Genomic DNA, 17,357 nt, shown 5'->3' with positions numbered 1-17,357 from the left:
GAAAGCTAACTGTAGCCCGCGTCCGCTGTCAGGCGCCTTTGTCCCTTCAAACAAAATTGCGTTCTTTACTTTTACTACGGTATGAGCACAATTCATTATACTGTACTTGTACCTTTCTTCTTCACAGATATCGTGGGTGGCGTTATGCGTCGGAATGTTCTACGTAGAATACATGCGCTACAAGAGAGAGCCTAAGTATTATTATCTGAGACGGATGTTGGGGGTAAGTTCAAGTTCGGAGGAAGTGCGATATTTATATATACATTATATATATATATATATATATATATATATATATATATATATATATATATATATATATATATATATATATATATAATATTGTGTGTGTGTGTGTGTGTGTGTATACTGTGCATGTGTTTCAATCGTAACGTTTTTCATGCTTTAACTTTGGCCATTTCTGAATTAAATTTATTTCGGGATTCATACAACGTCTTAGACAATGTTATAATTAATATTTATTCCATATTTAATGTAAGTTTTTGAGAAGAAACTCTCTCTCTCTCTCTCTCTCTCTCTCTCTCTCTCTCTCTCTCTCTCTCTCTCTCTCTGGTATAAATGGATACGGTATATAAATAACTATAACTATATGCATATACAGGATTATTTATCAGAGAAGATATGAGTGCTCTTAAATATTTGATGTGAGTGTATGATGCAGATGATGACCATGGTGGTGGCATTAATAATGTAAAGTGTAGCACTAGCGCTTTCAGCCAACTGCTGTTCCATTTGAATGTCTTACTGGAAAACAGAAAGCCTCTTCTTCGTTCTCTGCCTTGAGTTTAAATAAGGCAGTCAGCTAAATTCATCAGCGTCACTCCTTGCGGGTGTGAATTTCGCCAGTGACGGCGTCTCCTTATTTAAAAAGGCCTGGAGGAAATTTGCTGAAGTTTATTTGTAAACAATTTTTCAGGATCCCGAGGGAATAGTTGCGCATTTCTAAATTTGATATAATTCAGTTTTCAATTGATAGTTTATGACAGATTTATTCGTCGTGATTGTGATGGAGGTCATTATTTGTATGTACCTCGTGTTATATCTGCATAATACATTCTCTTTCATGGTGTTACATATTTTACGTTTTCATTGATTTACTGATGTTCTGTTTAAAGACGATCTGGACCATTTTTTTATTGGTTACGTTTTATGTCATTTTATTGTTAAGTTTATTTTGTGAAGAACTTGGAGGTGTATCCTTACTATCAGTATTCTTAGCTGTCAAAAGGATTTCGTTGCCTTGAGCTGTAGTTGATTTTGTACTTCCTTCTTATGTAAAAGTCTTTTACTACCTACGTTGCAGCTGTATTTGTATGAGCTATTGGACACATTAATGTGATATTTTCTTGTCTAATTTCTGCTCTGATTGATGGAAAGGGAAACCACGAGTTATTGCTGTACAGTATTTTGAAGTAGTATGTTGGTTTAATATGTTAGCCATAGAACCGTGGTCTCTTAAAAGCAGTGCCAGGAACAGAAAAATGATCTGACAGTTTGATTTGTGCAAATTATGTGACCGATGTAGTGAAGTGAACCATCTGAGTGATAGTAAAAGAATATTGATTTCATAGAATGGACCAAATTAATTGCAGTCAAGAGTGACCTTTCAAGAACTGCACCTTCTCTTTAAGAACCTCGTACCTTGAGTTTGCTTATAAGTGGAAGAGTTTAAACTAAATGTTCTCTTTGTGTGTGATATTATGAAGTCTTCAAATATGATTAGATTTTGGTTTGACTGGACTAAGTTTGAAATTGTTTTACCAACCAGATTTTCGTGTCATCAAATTCTGTAATGTACAAGGTAAAGGAAGCATGTATTTCATAAAACTGGGTGTGTTTAATGAAACAGTTTTTACCATTCATAAATACAATTTAAGCTACAGTCATACAGTTGACAGAATAATACATAAATACCATACAGCATTTCTTTTGACCTTTTCCAGGTATCTATGTGTATTTCACGTGGCACAGCAGCCGTTCTGAATTTATCTTGCTGCTTTATAGTGATTCCTATGTGTCGTGCATTAGCAGCCAGTATTTCTTCGGCTTTCCAGACTATCTTGTCATTATTCCGGTCAGAGAGTAAAAATCGTCCACCTTCTCTACCTATATTTCTTACAAGTAGTTCTACTCAGACTGCTAAGTCAGTCCACACTTTGATAGCTGTAACTGTGATAATATCTTCAGGTAAGATTGTATGTTGCTTCGTTTTACTTTTGCTCTATTTTGTATATTTCCAACTTTGGGCATTTTAGTAATGTTAGGCCTGGTGATTGCAGCAAAATACTGTAGTCAATTTTTATTGGATGCGATGTGAAATTTACTGAGTCATAAAATAGTTAACTGCTGTAATTTTTTAATTCCACAGTTAATCAGAAAATCAATCCAGTACTGTACATGTACTGTAATCTTATCAAATGGGTTATTGTAACTTGAGCCAAATTTGTATAGGATTTATGAGGGAAATTAAAATAAGAATTTTAGTTTTACTTGGAGTACTGTTCTTTATTACCACTTAAAATATAATGCATGGAGGTACTCCAGCGTATGTTTTTAACAATACTATACAGGTAATATTTTAGGTCAAGGTGTTTTTTAGAATTTAGTTTGAATACTTATAAGCTCTTTTGCATATTTTTCCTTTATGTTTTTTCCAGCATTGCATACTGGTGCTCACATAGGTAACGCAGTCAACTTTTCTCGTTATTACTGCAACCAGTATCCAGAAATCAATCTAGCTGCTTATAGGGGCCAGGTAAGGTAAAGTATACTACATTTGGCATGAAGTGCAGCCAGTAGGATTTCTTTTTTTAAAAGTCGTAACCATCACTAACATTTTTACGTTAGTTTTTCCCTGTACAGGGTCAGAGACAAAATGAGTTCTTGCCACTCTTTTTGGTATTGTGCATTTTCCATCTGAATTCCCTTCTGTTCAAGGTCTTCATATATCTCAGTCTCCCATGAATTGCCGGGCTTTGCGACAGGTCGTCGTCTGCTGCTTCAGTGTCCACTGCTTTCTTGATTAATTGTTCCTCATCCTTTTGGATCACATGCCCAAACCATCTCTGTCTGCTTCCATTTGCTGGGCATCGAATTACACTGCTATTTTCTCATACGTAATATGATCCTTCCACTTCACTGGGTATGAGTCACAGCACTCGATAGTCACATTTTCAAAATCTCATTCTTTTTGGTCAGTGCCCAAGTTTCTGCAGCATGCATTGGAAATCTTTGGTCTGTTTATTAATAGGATAGTTTTAGTCACCAGTAGTCTCACATTATCTTTCTGCTTCCTCCAGAGTGTTGCTACTCTGTTTCTTATTGTCTTCCCAGTACCCTCTTCACAATTCAGTGCATCCCCAAGTGGCGGAAATGTTTTTATTTTTCTATCTGCCCTTCTACCACAGTAGGGTTGTCTACTTCTTTCTGTTTTCCATTTGGGCATTGCAGAGATTTTACTCCTTGTATATTTTGCAATCCTGACCATCTCTTGTGATGCTGCACCAAATCTTCCATCTTTTAAAGATTTCTGTAACTTTCCTCTCTGATTCTACAGTTAACTGTAATCTCTTACTGCACTCCTTTGCAGCTTCCTCCTCTATTGTGTTAAACTGCAAGAGGCTCAGTGCTGATTATATGACGGGAACCAAATTTATCTCAAATTCTTTTGGTACACCTGCCATTAGTCTAAGAATATCAGAGGTGAATGAGGAATAGGTTTCATTTATCTTGTAAATTGACGTGGATTCAGATGTGTGCTCAGAAATGAGAATTAGTGTGGAATTTGAATAATTCACACTCACTTTTCTATTTTACCATGAAATATGCTTTAAATCAGTTTGTCCAGTTTTCAGTTGGAAATATACTTGTTACCTTTACAGTGCTTTTAAAAGCTAGTGACAGTAGTGTTCAGGAAATAAATGCTGGTGGTAGCTTGAAATTTTGTGTGGTCTTTCTCTCAATATATATTTTGTTATTTATATGTGGAGTAGAATTGATATCATAAATATTGTTGTTTACATCATTTTACCCTTTTTTTTTTTTTCAGAACCCCTTTTATCTCTTCGTGGCAACAGGTATGTACAGTACTTTTCCTCTGCTTTTTAAATTAAACTGGCCTCAGGCTAACATTTCCTGTTGCTTGTATAGATAGCCCTTAATTGGATGATTTTCGTATGGAATAGACAGTGTATAAATGTGTGAGAGAGAGAGAGAGAGAGAGAGAGAGAGAGAGAGAGAGAGAGAGAGAGAGAGAGAGAGAGAGAGAGAGAGAGAGAGAGAAAGGGGGTGTTAGAAAGTTTCTTTGAAATTTAAGATGCCTGTCAGTAATAGGGACAGTGAAAGAGTGATGTGTCTTGTAAAAGTTGAAGAAATGCCAGGATAAAAAAAAAAAATTCAAATTTTTAACACAATTAGGAAGAATTAATATTTAATTAACATATTCATTCATGATAAAAAATTAGATAGGTTTAGTTTGACAGATAATAGTACCAGTTTAATTATTAGAGATTTAATGAAGGAAATGGCTTTTTATCTCAAGCTAAGAACAAGAGGAGCTTAGGATTAAAATTGTGTCTCAGCCAAGATTTCTTGTACTTGAGGACCCGTCTTGCCGCTGTACTTTAAATTTCTCAAGTGAATCTTGCTTATTGTGTAGTTTTTAAGTGTTCCTGTACTGTAAAATATTTTGAAATTTTGTCCGTAGGTAGCGCTTGTAAGTTTTCAGAACAATGGAGGTCTTGAATGCTCAGATGCTAATTACTTAAAGTTTACCTAGTCATTTACACTTTGTGAATTGTCAGTTCTCTTATATTGCATTTTGGAAGTTTTATTGTAGTTATTGCTTCACAGAGACTAGCATTTCTTGGGAATTTGATTTTGCATTTGTATTGCAAATTTTTTTTTTCTAAAATTCTTGATGAAATATTTTTCTTACAGTACCTGGAATAACTGGCATTGCTATGACGGTTGTGCTGTTGACTTTGGCGTTCACATCAACTCAGTGGGCACGACGTAAGAACTACAATGCCTTCTTCTACACCCACCACCTTGGGCTATTATTTTTAGTTTTGCTTCTCATTCATCCTTTAAGGTATGTAATAATGTTTTAATATAACACACAAATCTTTAGTATAAGTGCATTTTTGTGTTTTCCAGGTCAATTTGAATGGAAAATACTTTGCGGTATTGTATGTTAATTCATAAAGCAAAATTTTTTTAACTATAATAGCCCCAGTATGATATCTTGCAGTGACAGGTATATGTTTTATTTTTCAGGGGGTTACTTAAGGAACAGACAAACATTAATGGTCATATCCCCGGATGCCTTATGTTTGAAAGCACAGATGATGAAGAAGGTAAGTGTGTCATTCAGTAACTGAGTTCATAGTTTTAAGTGAACTGTACTTTGGTAATAGTTGTCTCTTTTTACAAACATCTATCATTGTTTTTGTTTTGTTATTTTTTCATCACTTACTGTATTAGGCAGAAATAATATATACTGTAAAAATGTAGGTTAATTGTCACTTGAAAGGTAAATTATTTAATTTATAACATATAAATTTAGAGAGTTATGAAACTGTTGAAGTAATTTCCAATAAAATATCATTCCATATCGCAGTGTAATGTGTTGGGAGTGTATTATTTTTATTGGCAATCTCAAACAAATTAAAGATTTTACATTCAGTACATCCAAGCAGGCATAAGGCTAGCCACAGTAGCGTTCATGCACATTACCTGTTCATGGTCATCTTGTTGATGCAGGTTTGGACACATCAGAATTCAGCCTTCTCATCTTTGACATTTCCAAGTTATCTGAAGGCTAGAGAAGTTTTGTATCATGAATGGATTGTTACAGTACTACTTATTATTCATGAACACACTGATCAGCGTTGGGAGGCACATGAATTGAACCATTAAGTGACAAGGTGAACTTCATGGCCAGCTACAAGCATATTAGTGTGTGGCAGGTCCGAGTTCAGTATGGTATAGTGATGGTCACCCCCATGCTGATAATTGTATGCTCTTCTCCCTAGGAGGTTGCCCATGATGGATTCCTATGCATATGGAGAAAAAATGCTCTTTTGGTTTGGTCAGTGGACATTGACATCAGAAAGCTTTCTGGCTCCAGTGAGATATCTGCATTTGTAGAATTGCATTCAATGAGCCTGCACCTCAAATTTAGCTTAGTGGAATGCATCAGCTGGGAGGTTTACCTGCATGTGTGCTCTGCCCCTCTTGTCCACAACAGCCAAAGAGTGACCATTCTTTAATAGTATGTGAATACAATGATGGTCCTGATGGCTCAGGAGCAATTTGCTCTTCTCCTGAGTGATGGCTAGCCTTATGCCTCTTGACCTCATAGCAGCTTCTGAATTAGCCGCATGTCTTGAGGCTGCAGATGTCCCAGACTGATAGTTGTTTTCATGTCAATGTTGACATTCATGAGAAGACTTAAGGGGAGCGTTTGACGAAAAAATCGAAAAATCAAAATTTTCTGAGATATTTTATATATGGCATCATACATATCCTGACTATCTTCTGAGAGAGTTTTATTAAAAAATTCGCCATAGTTTAGGAGTTATAAACAAAAACAGTAACCCTATCATAGAAAAAAATTACATTTTTCAGATAATGTAATGATAATGTCAGTATATCGGTAGTAATTTCCTTTTAGCTATGAAATAATAATATCTAAATGCGTTATATGGCAACCCTGTGGACCTAGTACGCATCAGCGAAAGCCAGGAATCCGCAGGGCAGGCAGTGACGTCAGACAGTCAGTCAGTAGCAGCTCAGAGCTTGACTAAGTAAGACATCGCGCTGCCCAACCTGAGCCGTGTTTTGACACTCGCTTCATCTAGCTTCATTTAGCGAAGTTATATTACTTTGCAAGTCTATTGTTATATATTTTGGCTTTTCAAATATGTCATAAAACATCAAACTGTGTAACAGCAAGCAAATAAATACACAGAGAAGCAAAAATATCATATATCTCAAAACTAAAGTTATCGACATTCAAACTGCATCTCCTCCATAACGAATGCACCGATCTCAATGAAAAAAAAGCAAACGAAAGCTAAATAAATTGTCTACAAACAAATAGAGAGTTTTTTTTCATTTTGTCCCTCGAAAATTTTTGGGGAATTTTTTCCAAAAATCAATCTAAGTTTTTTCAAAAACGAAAATATTCATAAAAAAGAAAAAATGAAAAAAACACTCCTTTACTTTGTTCTAATATATAATATCTGTCTACCACGTAAATTTGAGCTCTTAGTTTGCAAAAGTTATGGAGGAGAATTTTGAAAAATTTTTGGGGGTGGGGTTACCAGCTAATGGGGGCGGAAGACGAAAATTATGGTTACAGTCCTTTGCCCTATACAAAAATAAACCCAGGCACAAAATTTGAAACTGATTCATTAAAAACACGGGAGTTATTAGCGAAAAACGATTTTATCAAACGCTCCTCATATCGTTATAAAACTTTGAAATATCTCAAAACTAAAGTTATCGACATTCAAACTGCATCTCCTCCATAACGAATGCAATCTCAATGAAACAAAAAGCAAATGAAAGCTAAATAAATTGTCTACAAACAAAGAGAGTTTTTTTCATTTTGTCCTCGAAAATTTTTGGGGAATTTTTTCCAAAAATCAATCAAGTTTTTTCAAAAAACGAAAAATATTCATTAAAAAAAAAGAAAAAAATTGAAAAAATGCTCTCTTACTTTGTTCTAATATATAATATCTGTCTACCACGTAAATTTGAGCTCTTAGTTTGCAAAAGTTATGGAGGAGATGCATTTTGAAAAATTTTTGGGGGGGTGGGGTTACCAGCTAATGGGGGCGGAAGACGAAAATTATGGTTACAGTCCTTTGCCCTATACAAAAATAAACCCAGGCACAAAATTTGAAACTGATTCATTAAAAACACGGAGTTATTAGCGAAAACGATTTTATCAAACGCTCCTCATATCGTTATAAAACTTTGAAGGCCGATATCTCAAAACTAAAGTTATCGACATTCAAACTGCATCTCCTCCATAACGAATGCACCGATCTCAATGAAACAAAAGCAAATGAAAGCTAAATAAATTGTCTACAAACAAAGAGAGAGTTTTTTTCATTTTGTCCTCGAAATTTTTGGGGAATTTTTTCCAAAAAATCAATCAAAGTTTTTTCAAAAACGAAAAATATTCATTAAAAAAATGAAAAAATTGAAAAAAATGCTCTCTTACTTTGTTCTAATATATAATATCTGTCTACCACGTAAATTTGAGCTCTTAGTTTGCAGAAGTTATGGAGGAGATGCATTTTGAAAAAATTTTGGGGGTGGGGTTACCAGCTAATGGGGGCGGAAGACGAAAATTATGGTTACAGTCCTTTGCACTATACAAAAATAAACCCAGGCACAAAATTTGAAACTGATTCATTAAAAAACACGGGAGTTATTAGCGAAAAACGATTTTATCAAACGCTCCCCTTAAAACAATTTTTGTGCTCTGTATGGTTGGACAGCATTTGGTTCAGGGGTTGTCAGGAGGACTGTCAGATTTATGAGTTTTTAGCAAAGACTCAAGTAAAAAGTAGTAAAGAAGTTATCAAAGTACCCTTCACCATCTGTGACTCAACCTTGACTACATAAATGAGGAAGACTTTCAGCCAAGTTAGGTGAAGTTTTTCAAAACTACTTGTTTCAAGATGAGGACTCCAGCCTTACCTGATGACAAAGCAGCACAGGAAACAGACCTTGAGAAGGATTTTATAATAACTAGACAGGCCATTATTAAGAACCTTTGATAACTTTCAAAAGATTAGGCAAGAAAAGAGTAAGAACTTTTGTTTGATACCCTCCTTACTTAACTTGCAGATTTCAATTGTCAATTATTTTTATTTTGTAATATTTTGATTTTGAGTACTGCGGTCATCAGTCTAGCACATAGATGGCTAAATGTCACTAATTGTTGTAAGCCAGATATTACCTTTGGAGAAAGACAAGGTTCTTTTTTCAATGTAGCCTTCCAGAATTTGTTGCTCCTACATCTCAGGTGTTAATTGGTTTGTCTTCTAAATCTGAATGAAACTACAAGTTAACTATGAAAACACCTTGCTGTATTCTCTTGAGTTCTTCAACCACTTAAGTGAACGTGAACACTTTCAACTTGTTAAGAACATTGGTCTTAGCCATCTTACACTTGACAAAAGCTCTCCTAGATCCATCAGACCTTCCTAAACAAACTGGGACATCTACAGTACTGACTCTGTCTCCCCTCTACACTACAATTCAGGATTTATGTGATTAATAAGTTTGTTATGAACTAACAAGTGTATGACAAAGATTTTTGATACAAATGCATGAAACATATGAAGTTCCCACATCCCACTCCTTTAAGTATTAAAGCTGTATACCCAGGAATTACAAAATATAAGGTGGTTATTGAATGGGTAACCGAAGACCCAGTTGGTGATTTGAGCCTTCAGTATTCAGAACTACTAATAAGGCATTTATATCATTGACAGGTTTTATTTTATAAAAACAAATTGTCAGTTATTGAACTGTAGTGTTTTTTTTTCATAATCTCATTTATGTTTCATTTGCATTCTTTTCTGTTATATGGAAATTGTTTCCGAAAAAACATGAAGTAGATTCACTGAGGATGAATTTTTATTGTAAAATCCCACATTAACAGGTTTTCCAGAGCCAGAGCCACTCGCGTATTATGAAGTCCCATCTGATGATCCAAGTTTCAATAAATTTCAAGCAGCCCTATATCAGAAGTCTAATTACTATGGAAACAAAATACAAAATCTAACTTCTAGAGAAATTGAGTCACGTGTGTCTGCAGTAGATTCGACTCAAGGTACCTTTGATTGTTTTTAGTTTTACAATTATCATAAAAGTATAATGTGATGAAATATAGTTTTAATAAATAGTAACTGAAGTTGTTTTTTATTGATTTTAATTTTACAGTTATCATAATATTATAGTGTGAGGATATTGTTTTAATAAGCAGTAATTGAATTTATAGCACAACTGATCTTCAACTGTCTCCCAAAATTTTTTGTTTAATACATTATATAACATTTGTGGTGGGATTGATATTTCCAAAATTATTTCTTTTTTAATACACTGTACTGTACTGCCAAACAATATATGAAAAGTGGGACATATATATACTCTATCTTAAGTAATTGGAAATTCTTATTTAGTGGACTTCAGTAAAATCTTTTTTATCCACTATACCATTTAATTGAATTAAATCCATTTTATTATAAATCTGGTGGGATTCATAGTGAATCAAGTGATGTCAAATTCTGTGTAATGTCCTATTTGAGTAGTAGAATCCTTTGCTTTTCCTATTGAATATAGTAGCCACATGAGCAATATTTGGAGTTTCTAAATGAATTCAGCTGGTATTGGTTGTGGGCTGCTCATATTTGAAAAGTAATTAAATTTTCTTGTCACGTTACTTTGAGGTAACATTAATGTTCTGTATCTTCCATCTTCAAGTTCATTAATTTAGTGATAAGTGTGTATGTAGATGAATTTTTACAAAGTTATGCTTACTATCAGTAATCTATAATTTGTACTTGAGTAGGTACGTCACATGATGATGCAGGAAGAGGGTCTGAAGTGAAACTTTATGTTTGGAGGAAAACGTGCAATGAACCACCAGTTTTCGAGTCAATTCACTCTCAGGTATGCACAAAATGCTATTTTTTCTTGTATAGTCAATTGTAAATAAGTGTATGTTGGTTGGATCTTGTTAATTTGTTTCAAGTTGACTCCTAATCATTATAAGTCAGATCAGTATATTAAGAGGGTTCCAGAGATGTTAGAGATTGTATTGAACCACAGTCGGTTCTACAGGTTCTAAAATAAAACCAATAAAAAACAAATAGAATGGGACTGAACTGACTGGTGGCAGTCAAGACAAACCACGGAGGAAGGAGCGTAACAAAACCACTAAAGCACCTTAAAACTAATTTATTACAATAAAGTTATATACATTATGTACAAGTGAGTCGGTTTGGTATTAAACAAATCACATAATTAACAAAGAGAGTCAGAATCAAAAACAAATGTAGCTAAAACTGAGTTTCTCTACCAAAACCAGTAACATCAATAACAATGAATAAACAATCATTGCATTAACTCAGTCAACAATAAAATACAAATCAACAAACACACCTCTTTGAAATAGACATTTTTGAAGGCTAACGACGTACTTACTTTCCTCATATCATTTGACCTAGGAAAGGAGTGTGGATTTGCCGTTTTAATGAGGGACACCAAAATTATTTTCAGCCCTTGTAGAGAGAGTGGTTTGTTTGTGCTAGGGTGTAGGAAAATTGGACCCTCTGGGATGTTTGCCCTTACCTCTAGGTAAACCTTAAGTGCTTGAACTTTGCATAATGTCTTGTTTGCTAAATTGAGTTTTCTGATCAAAATAGGAGATTTCCTTCTTAAAGGATTCTCATTCTTGGCCAGGAATGATGAGCCTGGGGACAGTAATAACTGATGGTCAGCTGTTTGCATGATTCACCCCTGTCTAAGAGAGGCAAGTTCACTAATACGAACTCCAGCTGCTAGAGCTACCAAGATGATCTCTTTTTGCAGCTTGTGAGTTGTGGTGTATTGGGTCTGCTGAATTGAGAGGTTGAGAGAAGTCTAAGCACCTTAATCAAGGACCAAGTAATTGGAACCCTTTCGGGAGCCGGTCTTTGTAGTGCAAAAGACCAGAGAAGGGAAGTGACAATTTCTGTACTAGAGTCAATACTAAATCCATAAAACAAGGGTTCCGTTAGTGGTGCCTTATATGCCATGATTGTTGTAACAGCAATAGTCACTTCTCTTTCTTGCAGGTTAATTGATGTTGGAAAAACTGGGTTCAGCTTCGCTGAAGATAAGGGAAAGTGCCCTCTTATCTTTGAGTCCATTATATACTCCATCATGTGTTATAATGTTAATCATTACGACACAATACCTGGCCAAAAGACCAACTAAATTAGAAGAGAATTCTTTGATATTAGTTTGGTCACCATGGAGCTCTGGTAGACCATGGAAGGTAACTCCTTTGAGGACTCAACAGCGACTACCAAAAATAGGTTTTTCCTACGTCAAAACCTGTTCTCTTGCTATTGCATGATTGTCCAAGTTTGGAGGCACATACACTAAAAGTTTGTGATTCACATAGAAGGCAAACAGGTCCACTTCCAGTTGTGGAAGCATGTTGGCTATTGTTTGAAAAGAGTGGTTGTCCAACATCCACTCTGTTGAGGCTGACGTTTTCCTTGAGAGAGTGTCTGCTGTTACATTGAGAGACCCTTTGAGGTGAATTGCAGACAAGCGCCATTTCCTTGCTTGCACCAACCAGAGGATGGCTAGCATTACCTTATTGAGAGGAGTTGAACGTGATCCAGACCTCTTGATGCAGGACATTGCAGTCATGTTGTCTAGAACCAACAAAATGTGTGTCTCTTTTGGAGGTTTGAGTTTTTTTGAGAGACAAAAAGACAGCCATCAGCTCCAGGAAATTGGTGTGACAATTTCTCAGAGTAACTGACCACCTCCTTGCCACCAGACGATCCTCCCATGTCCTTCCCAACCTGTCAACAAGGCATCTGTGTAAATTTTCATTCGTACAGACGGAGGAGTCAGGGTGACCTGTTTCACCAGAGACGACTCATGGGTCCAAGGCCAAAGTATTTCCCAAACTTTTTGATTCTTTTGGTGAGGTTGGTCTCGCATCATTTTTCTTGCATGCGATAACCAGAATTTGTTCACATTTTTCAGTTGCAATCTGGGTATTGGATCTATTACTGATGCAAACTGCAGCAGGCCCATCTTACATTCTAATTGCCATCTGGAAACTCTGGGCTGTGCAAGGAACGTTATGAGTTCTTTCCTAATTCTGTGTTGAGTATTGATGGGGAGAGACAACAGGCCGTGAAGAATATCCCAACACAGTCCCAGCCACTGAAAAAGTCTGCTGGACGTGAGGCAGGATTTTTTCTAATTAGAAAACTTTTTGACTGGAGTCTGTTTACCACTGATCTTAGATTTGTCAAACACTCTTTTCTTGTGGGTCCCCAGATTAACCAGTTGAATAGGTAGGCTATTAATTGTATTCCTTCTTGTCTGAGTTCTCGAACAACTACCATTTTAATTTTGTAAAAATGTTTGGGGCAATGTTTAGCCCAAAGGGCATGACTTTTAACCTGTACGTATCCTGTATCTGGAACCCTAGGAAGGGGAGGAAGGGAACGGCAATAGGGACTTGCCAGTATGCGTCTTTCAGATCTGTAGATGCTGTTCAGGTCCCATGTGGAATGATTGAACGTACAGGCGGTCCCCGCTTACCTGCAGCATCTGTTAACAGCGTTTCGGTGTTATGGGGCTTGGCAAGCGACATCGTTAACTGGATTTTCGGCGCCAGTCTCCGGTTAACAGCGCCGTTGAGTGGGGATTTCAGCACCAATCTCCAGTTAACAGCCCCCAATATCTGGGTAATGGTGCCATTAAGCGAGGTTTTCGGCGCTATTATCGCCAATTTTCGGTTGGCAGCGGTTTTCAGTTAGCGGCGCTCAGCTCTGGACAGAACCCCCACCATTAACCGGGGACTGCCTGTACTTGGGCAAAGGTAGTCATCCAAAACTTTGGCAAACAATGTATAGGCTATATGAAACAGAAACTCAATAATATGTACCCTTGTAGCTAGGCTACTATTTTGTCTAGTCCAAGTTACTGCTTTATCTAATCCCAAGCTACCTTGTACTGAGGCTAATAACAAGACATTTCTTAAAATGTGTTCACTTAACCTAGCTTAGGATATTGCCTATATCAAACAGAAATTCACTAGTACGTAATCTTATAGCTAGGCGACCATTTCATCTAGCCCAGATTATTGTTTTTATCTAATCCCAGGCTACCTGGTCTAAGATACTACATAGGCTGTGATAGGATGTTTCTTAAAGGATTCTTACTTACTCTAATCTAGGCTACTGCCTAATCCAGGTTATTTAATCCTCGGCTATTTGATCTAAACTACCACTTAAGCCGATAATAGGATATTTCTTAAAATGTTCTCACTTAACCTGGTATAGGATACTGCTTATACTGTTTATTTAGATCACCCTTAAATGTATAGGCTATATGAAACAGAAACTCACTAATATGTAGCCTTATAGCTAGGCTACTGTTTTGTCTAGCCCAGTTTATTGTTTTATCTAATACCAGGCTACCTTGTCTAAGATGCTACTGAGGCCAATAATAGGATATTTCTTAAAATGCTTTCACTTAATCTAGTATAGGGTATTGTCTATATAAAACAGAAATTCACAAGTGTGTAATCTTATAGCTAGGCTATCGTTTCGTCTAGCCCAGATTATTGTTTTTATCTAATCCCAGGCTACCTGGTTTAAGGTACTACTTAGGCCATGATAGGATATTTCTTAAAGGGTTATTACTTACTCTAATTTAGGCTACCGCCTAATCCAGGTTATTTAATTCACACTGAAGGTTTGGATTACATAAAACAAATTTACGTTAATATGTAGCCTTAACACTAAGCTACATTTCATCTAGCCAGGGTTACCATTTCAACTAGTCCTGGGCTACCTGGTCTAAGCTAACGCTTAATCTAGTAATGGGATGTTTCGCAAAGGGTTATCATTTAACCTTATATAAGGTACTGCCTAATCCGTGTGATCTAGGCTACTGCCTAGATTATTGTAGATATTGTAGAATCTGAAACTATTTTCTATATAAATGATAAATTGTTGAGCATTTCTTTTAGTTAAAACATCTAATTGAAATGACAGATATTTAAAACAATTTGCACTTTTCACAACTAACAGTTTGCGATTACGACTTATTGCCAGCCATATGTTAGTAAAAAAAAAGCCTGGTTTTTGGTTTTTCACATACAAATTAACTACCAGTTACAAAGGCTTAAAACTTAAACTAGGACTTAAAACTAAGCAGTTAACTTGCTTTTTTGGCTCTTCCCCCATAGTTGTTTCCATAATTGTTGAATTTTGGAGAGCTGACGATAATTGAATCTGTTCCAAATGGACCAACGAAAGGTAATGGCTTCCTTGGTCTCTTGCCAGTCTGTTTGTCGACAATATGGTGGAGTGCACATGCACTATAATCACTTCCTCTTCTAACAGGTTTGCTGAAGGAAATAACATGAGTACAGCTTCTCTGTAAGAGTTATAGTGTTTATCATTATGACACAATACCTGGCCAAGAGACCGACTAAAAGAAATTTCTTTGGTATTAGTTTGGTCGCCATGGAGCTCTGACAGACCCATGGAAGGTAACTCCTTGAGTTAAAAACAAGTGAGTACACTATCACTATCAAAAATATTGAGTTTCCTCAATTTTTTAGTGTTAACTCTTTACCATCAATTAGGAAATAAGTAGTTAAGTAGTTGGTCTTTGGTAGTTTTCATTCATGTTAATATCCTCTGTTTGTTTTCTTTGCTGTACTGTTTTAACTCATACACACCATATATTAGGTAATTTTTGGTACTTATTTGCTACTTAGTACTTTTGTATTTTTCTGGATACTACGTTTTTAGTGTTAACAATCTTTTGTTATCACTATGCTGACTATTTTCTCGTATTTGTAATAACTCTGCTTTTTGCAAATGCATCAGTTCACTACCTGTAATTGTTACCTGATACTGTACAGGGAGTCCCTAGATTATGAATGAGGTCCATTCCCAAGTTGGTCTCTAAATCAGAGTACTGCGGTATGCAAGTTGGAACAGGTACATGTGTTTGTACATAGCATCGGTTAGTCAGATGCTTGTCTTGGTGTGACTTTTACCTTGATTGGCATAAATGCTTAAATTATTCAGATTGCACTAAGACATCTTAAGGTCAGTAATAATAATAATAATAATAATAATAATAATAATAATATTAGGAAAAAGACCTTCTTTAATACAGGTTTTGTTAAACAAAATGGCAGTTTCAACAGCATTTATAAAAATAGTAAACGCTCAGTTCGTCTTATTAATTGGTTTTCTTGCGCTGGAATGGTTGCAAGCAATTGACCAATATTCATATCTGGTGGTTTAGTGATGTGCAGGAGGTAGCTCTTGTTGAATGTTGACTAGTTTCGCCCTCCTCGCTAGGGCATCATTCAAGACAGGATCGCAGGATAAAAGATGAAAAATCCCCGCATTACAGCCATTGCATCCTGCGATCCTATCCTGAATGATGCAGCTGTCATGTTCACTGTCAGTAATCTGGACAGCAAAAGCAAAGTTGATGTTATTGAAGGGTGCTGTTTGTCATTTCATAGTGCATCTTCATGGGACCTTTTTGGATCTGTTGGAATATTGAATCAAATTTATTTCATTTTTCATTTTTCACTTGACAGGACATTGCCTTCAAAGATGCATGGTAGTTACCATCACAGTTCCCAGGGTATCTTTGGGCACAGCAGAATTGTCTTTTAAGAGGTCATACACAGGTTGTAAGGCATTGTCTTATCAGGAGGCTTGATGCTTGCTTGTTCTTGTAAAAAATGACAAGATTGACGGCCTGGTTCAGGTTGAAGGGGGCTGGATTTCCTCTGACAATATCATTGAGGACACATTCATTGTCCTGATGTTTGGAGCTAATGTGCACCCTATAAAAGATGTTGTGGTGTTGTGTTCTGCGGCGATGATGTCACTGTGTACCATTTATCTATATCCTTTTTTTATTTCTTTTTATAGGCATGATTGGAATATCCATTATTAACCAGGACTTATGTGACATGTTTCATTCTTACAGATTCAGTACCCAACACTATTTTGTAGATGGAAGTGAAATGTTGATACTGTAGTTAATTAAGTAAAATGACCAACAGCGGTAGGGTTGACTTATCTGCTAATTAATCATTAGTAACAAGGTAGTTTGTATTCATCCTCAGATCCAACTTGTCAAAATATTAAGGAAAGGCATTTGAACAGTATTGATTTTGCTTTTTGAACCTAATACTTTTTAATAGAATTTTGCTGTTTGTACTTTTCTTTGTCTCTCAGATCATGCATCAGTCTTTATTGTTTCAGACATGGGTTTGGATTTCAGTAGCTTTCCTCTTGTGGATTGCAGACAGCATAGTCCGATGGTGGCGACAGCGAGCTAAAGTTCAAATAGTCAGTGTTGTTCATCATCCATGTGATGTAATCCAGTTAACTTTCCAGCAGTCTGGTTTTTCATGCAAACCTGGTCAGGTAATGTACTGTACTTGGTGTTTAACTGTGTAATAGGAGCCACTACCCTAATACTGTATAGGAAAATTCTGAATGCGGATGATTCTTTCAGATTTTATT

At 35.9% G+C, this 17,357-nt stretch overlaps 1 protein-coding gene across 5 annotated transcripts in view; it reads left to right on the top strand.

Moving 5' to 3' along the window:
- LOC136854026 (NADPH oxidase 4-like) overlaps positions 1-17,357 on the top strand; it is a 132,292-nt gene that overhangs the window by 67,486 nt on the left and 47,449 nt on the right. For 2 of the 5 annotated variants that reach the window (XM_067130026.1, XM_067130045.1), the window contains 9 exons: positions 128-223; positions 1,965-2,208; positions 2,679-2,776; positions 4,070-4,097; positions 4,960-5,113; positions 5,299-5,378; positions 9,710-9,880; positions 10,619-10,719; positions 17,094-17,258. In XM_067130026.1, the coding sequence (XP_066986127.1) occupies positions 128-223; positions 1,965-2,208; positions 2,679-2,776; positions 4,070-4,097; positions 4,960-5,113; positions 5,299-5,378; positions 9,710-9,880; positions 10,619-10,719; positions 17,094-17,258 (1,137 nt within the window). Of the gene's footprint in view, positions 1-127; positions 224-1,964; positions 2,209-2,678; positions 2,777-4,069; positions 4,098-4,959; positions 5,114-5,298; positions 5,379-9,709; positions 9,885-10,618; positions 10,720-17,093; positions 17,259-17,357 lie in introns of all 5 variants that reach the window. The other 3 variants (XM_067130034.1, XM_067130068.1, XM_067130056.1) reach the window with 3 other exon arrangements.

The sequence above is a fragment of the Macrobrachium rosenbergii genome, chromosome 3 (genome assembly GCF_040412425.1).
Source record: "Macrobrachium rosenbergii isolate ZJJX-2024 chromosome 3, ASM4041242v1, whole genome shotgun sequence".
Classification (NCBI taxonomy): Eukaryota; Metazoa; Arthropoda; class Malacostraca; order Decapoda; family Palaemonidae; genus Macrobrachium; species Macrobrachium rosenbergii.
This window is presented reverse-complemented; position numbering and strand designations above follow the sequence as displayed.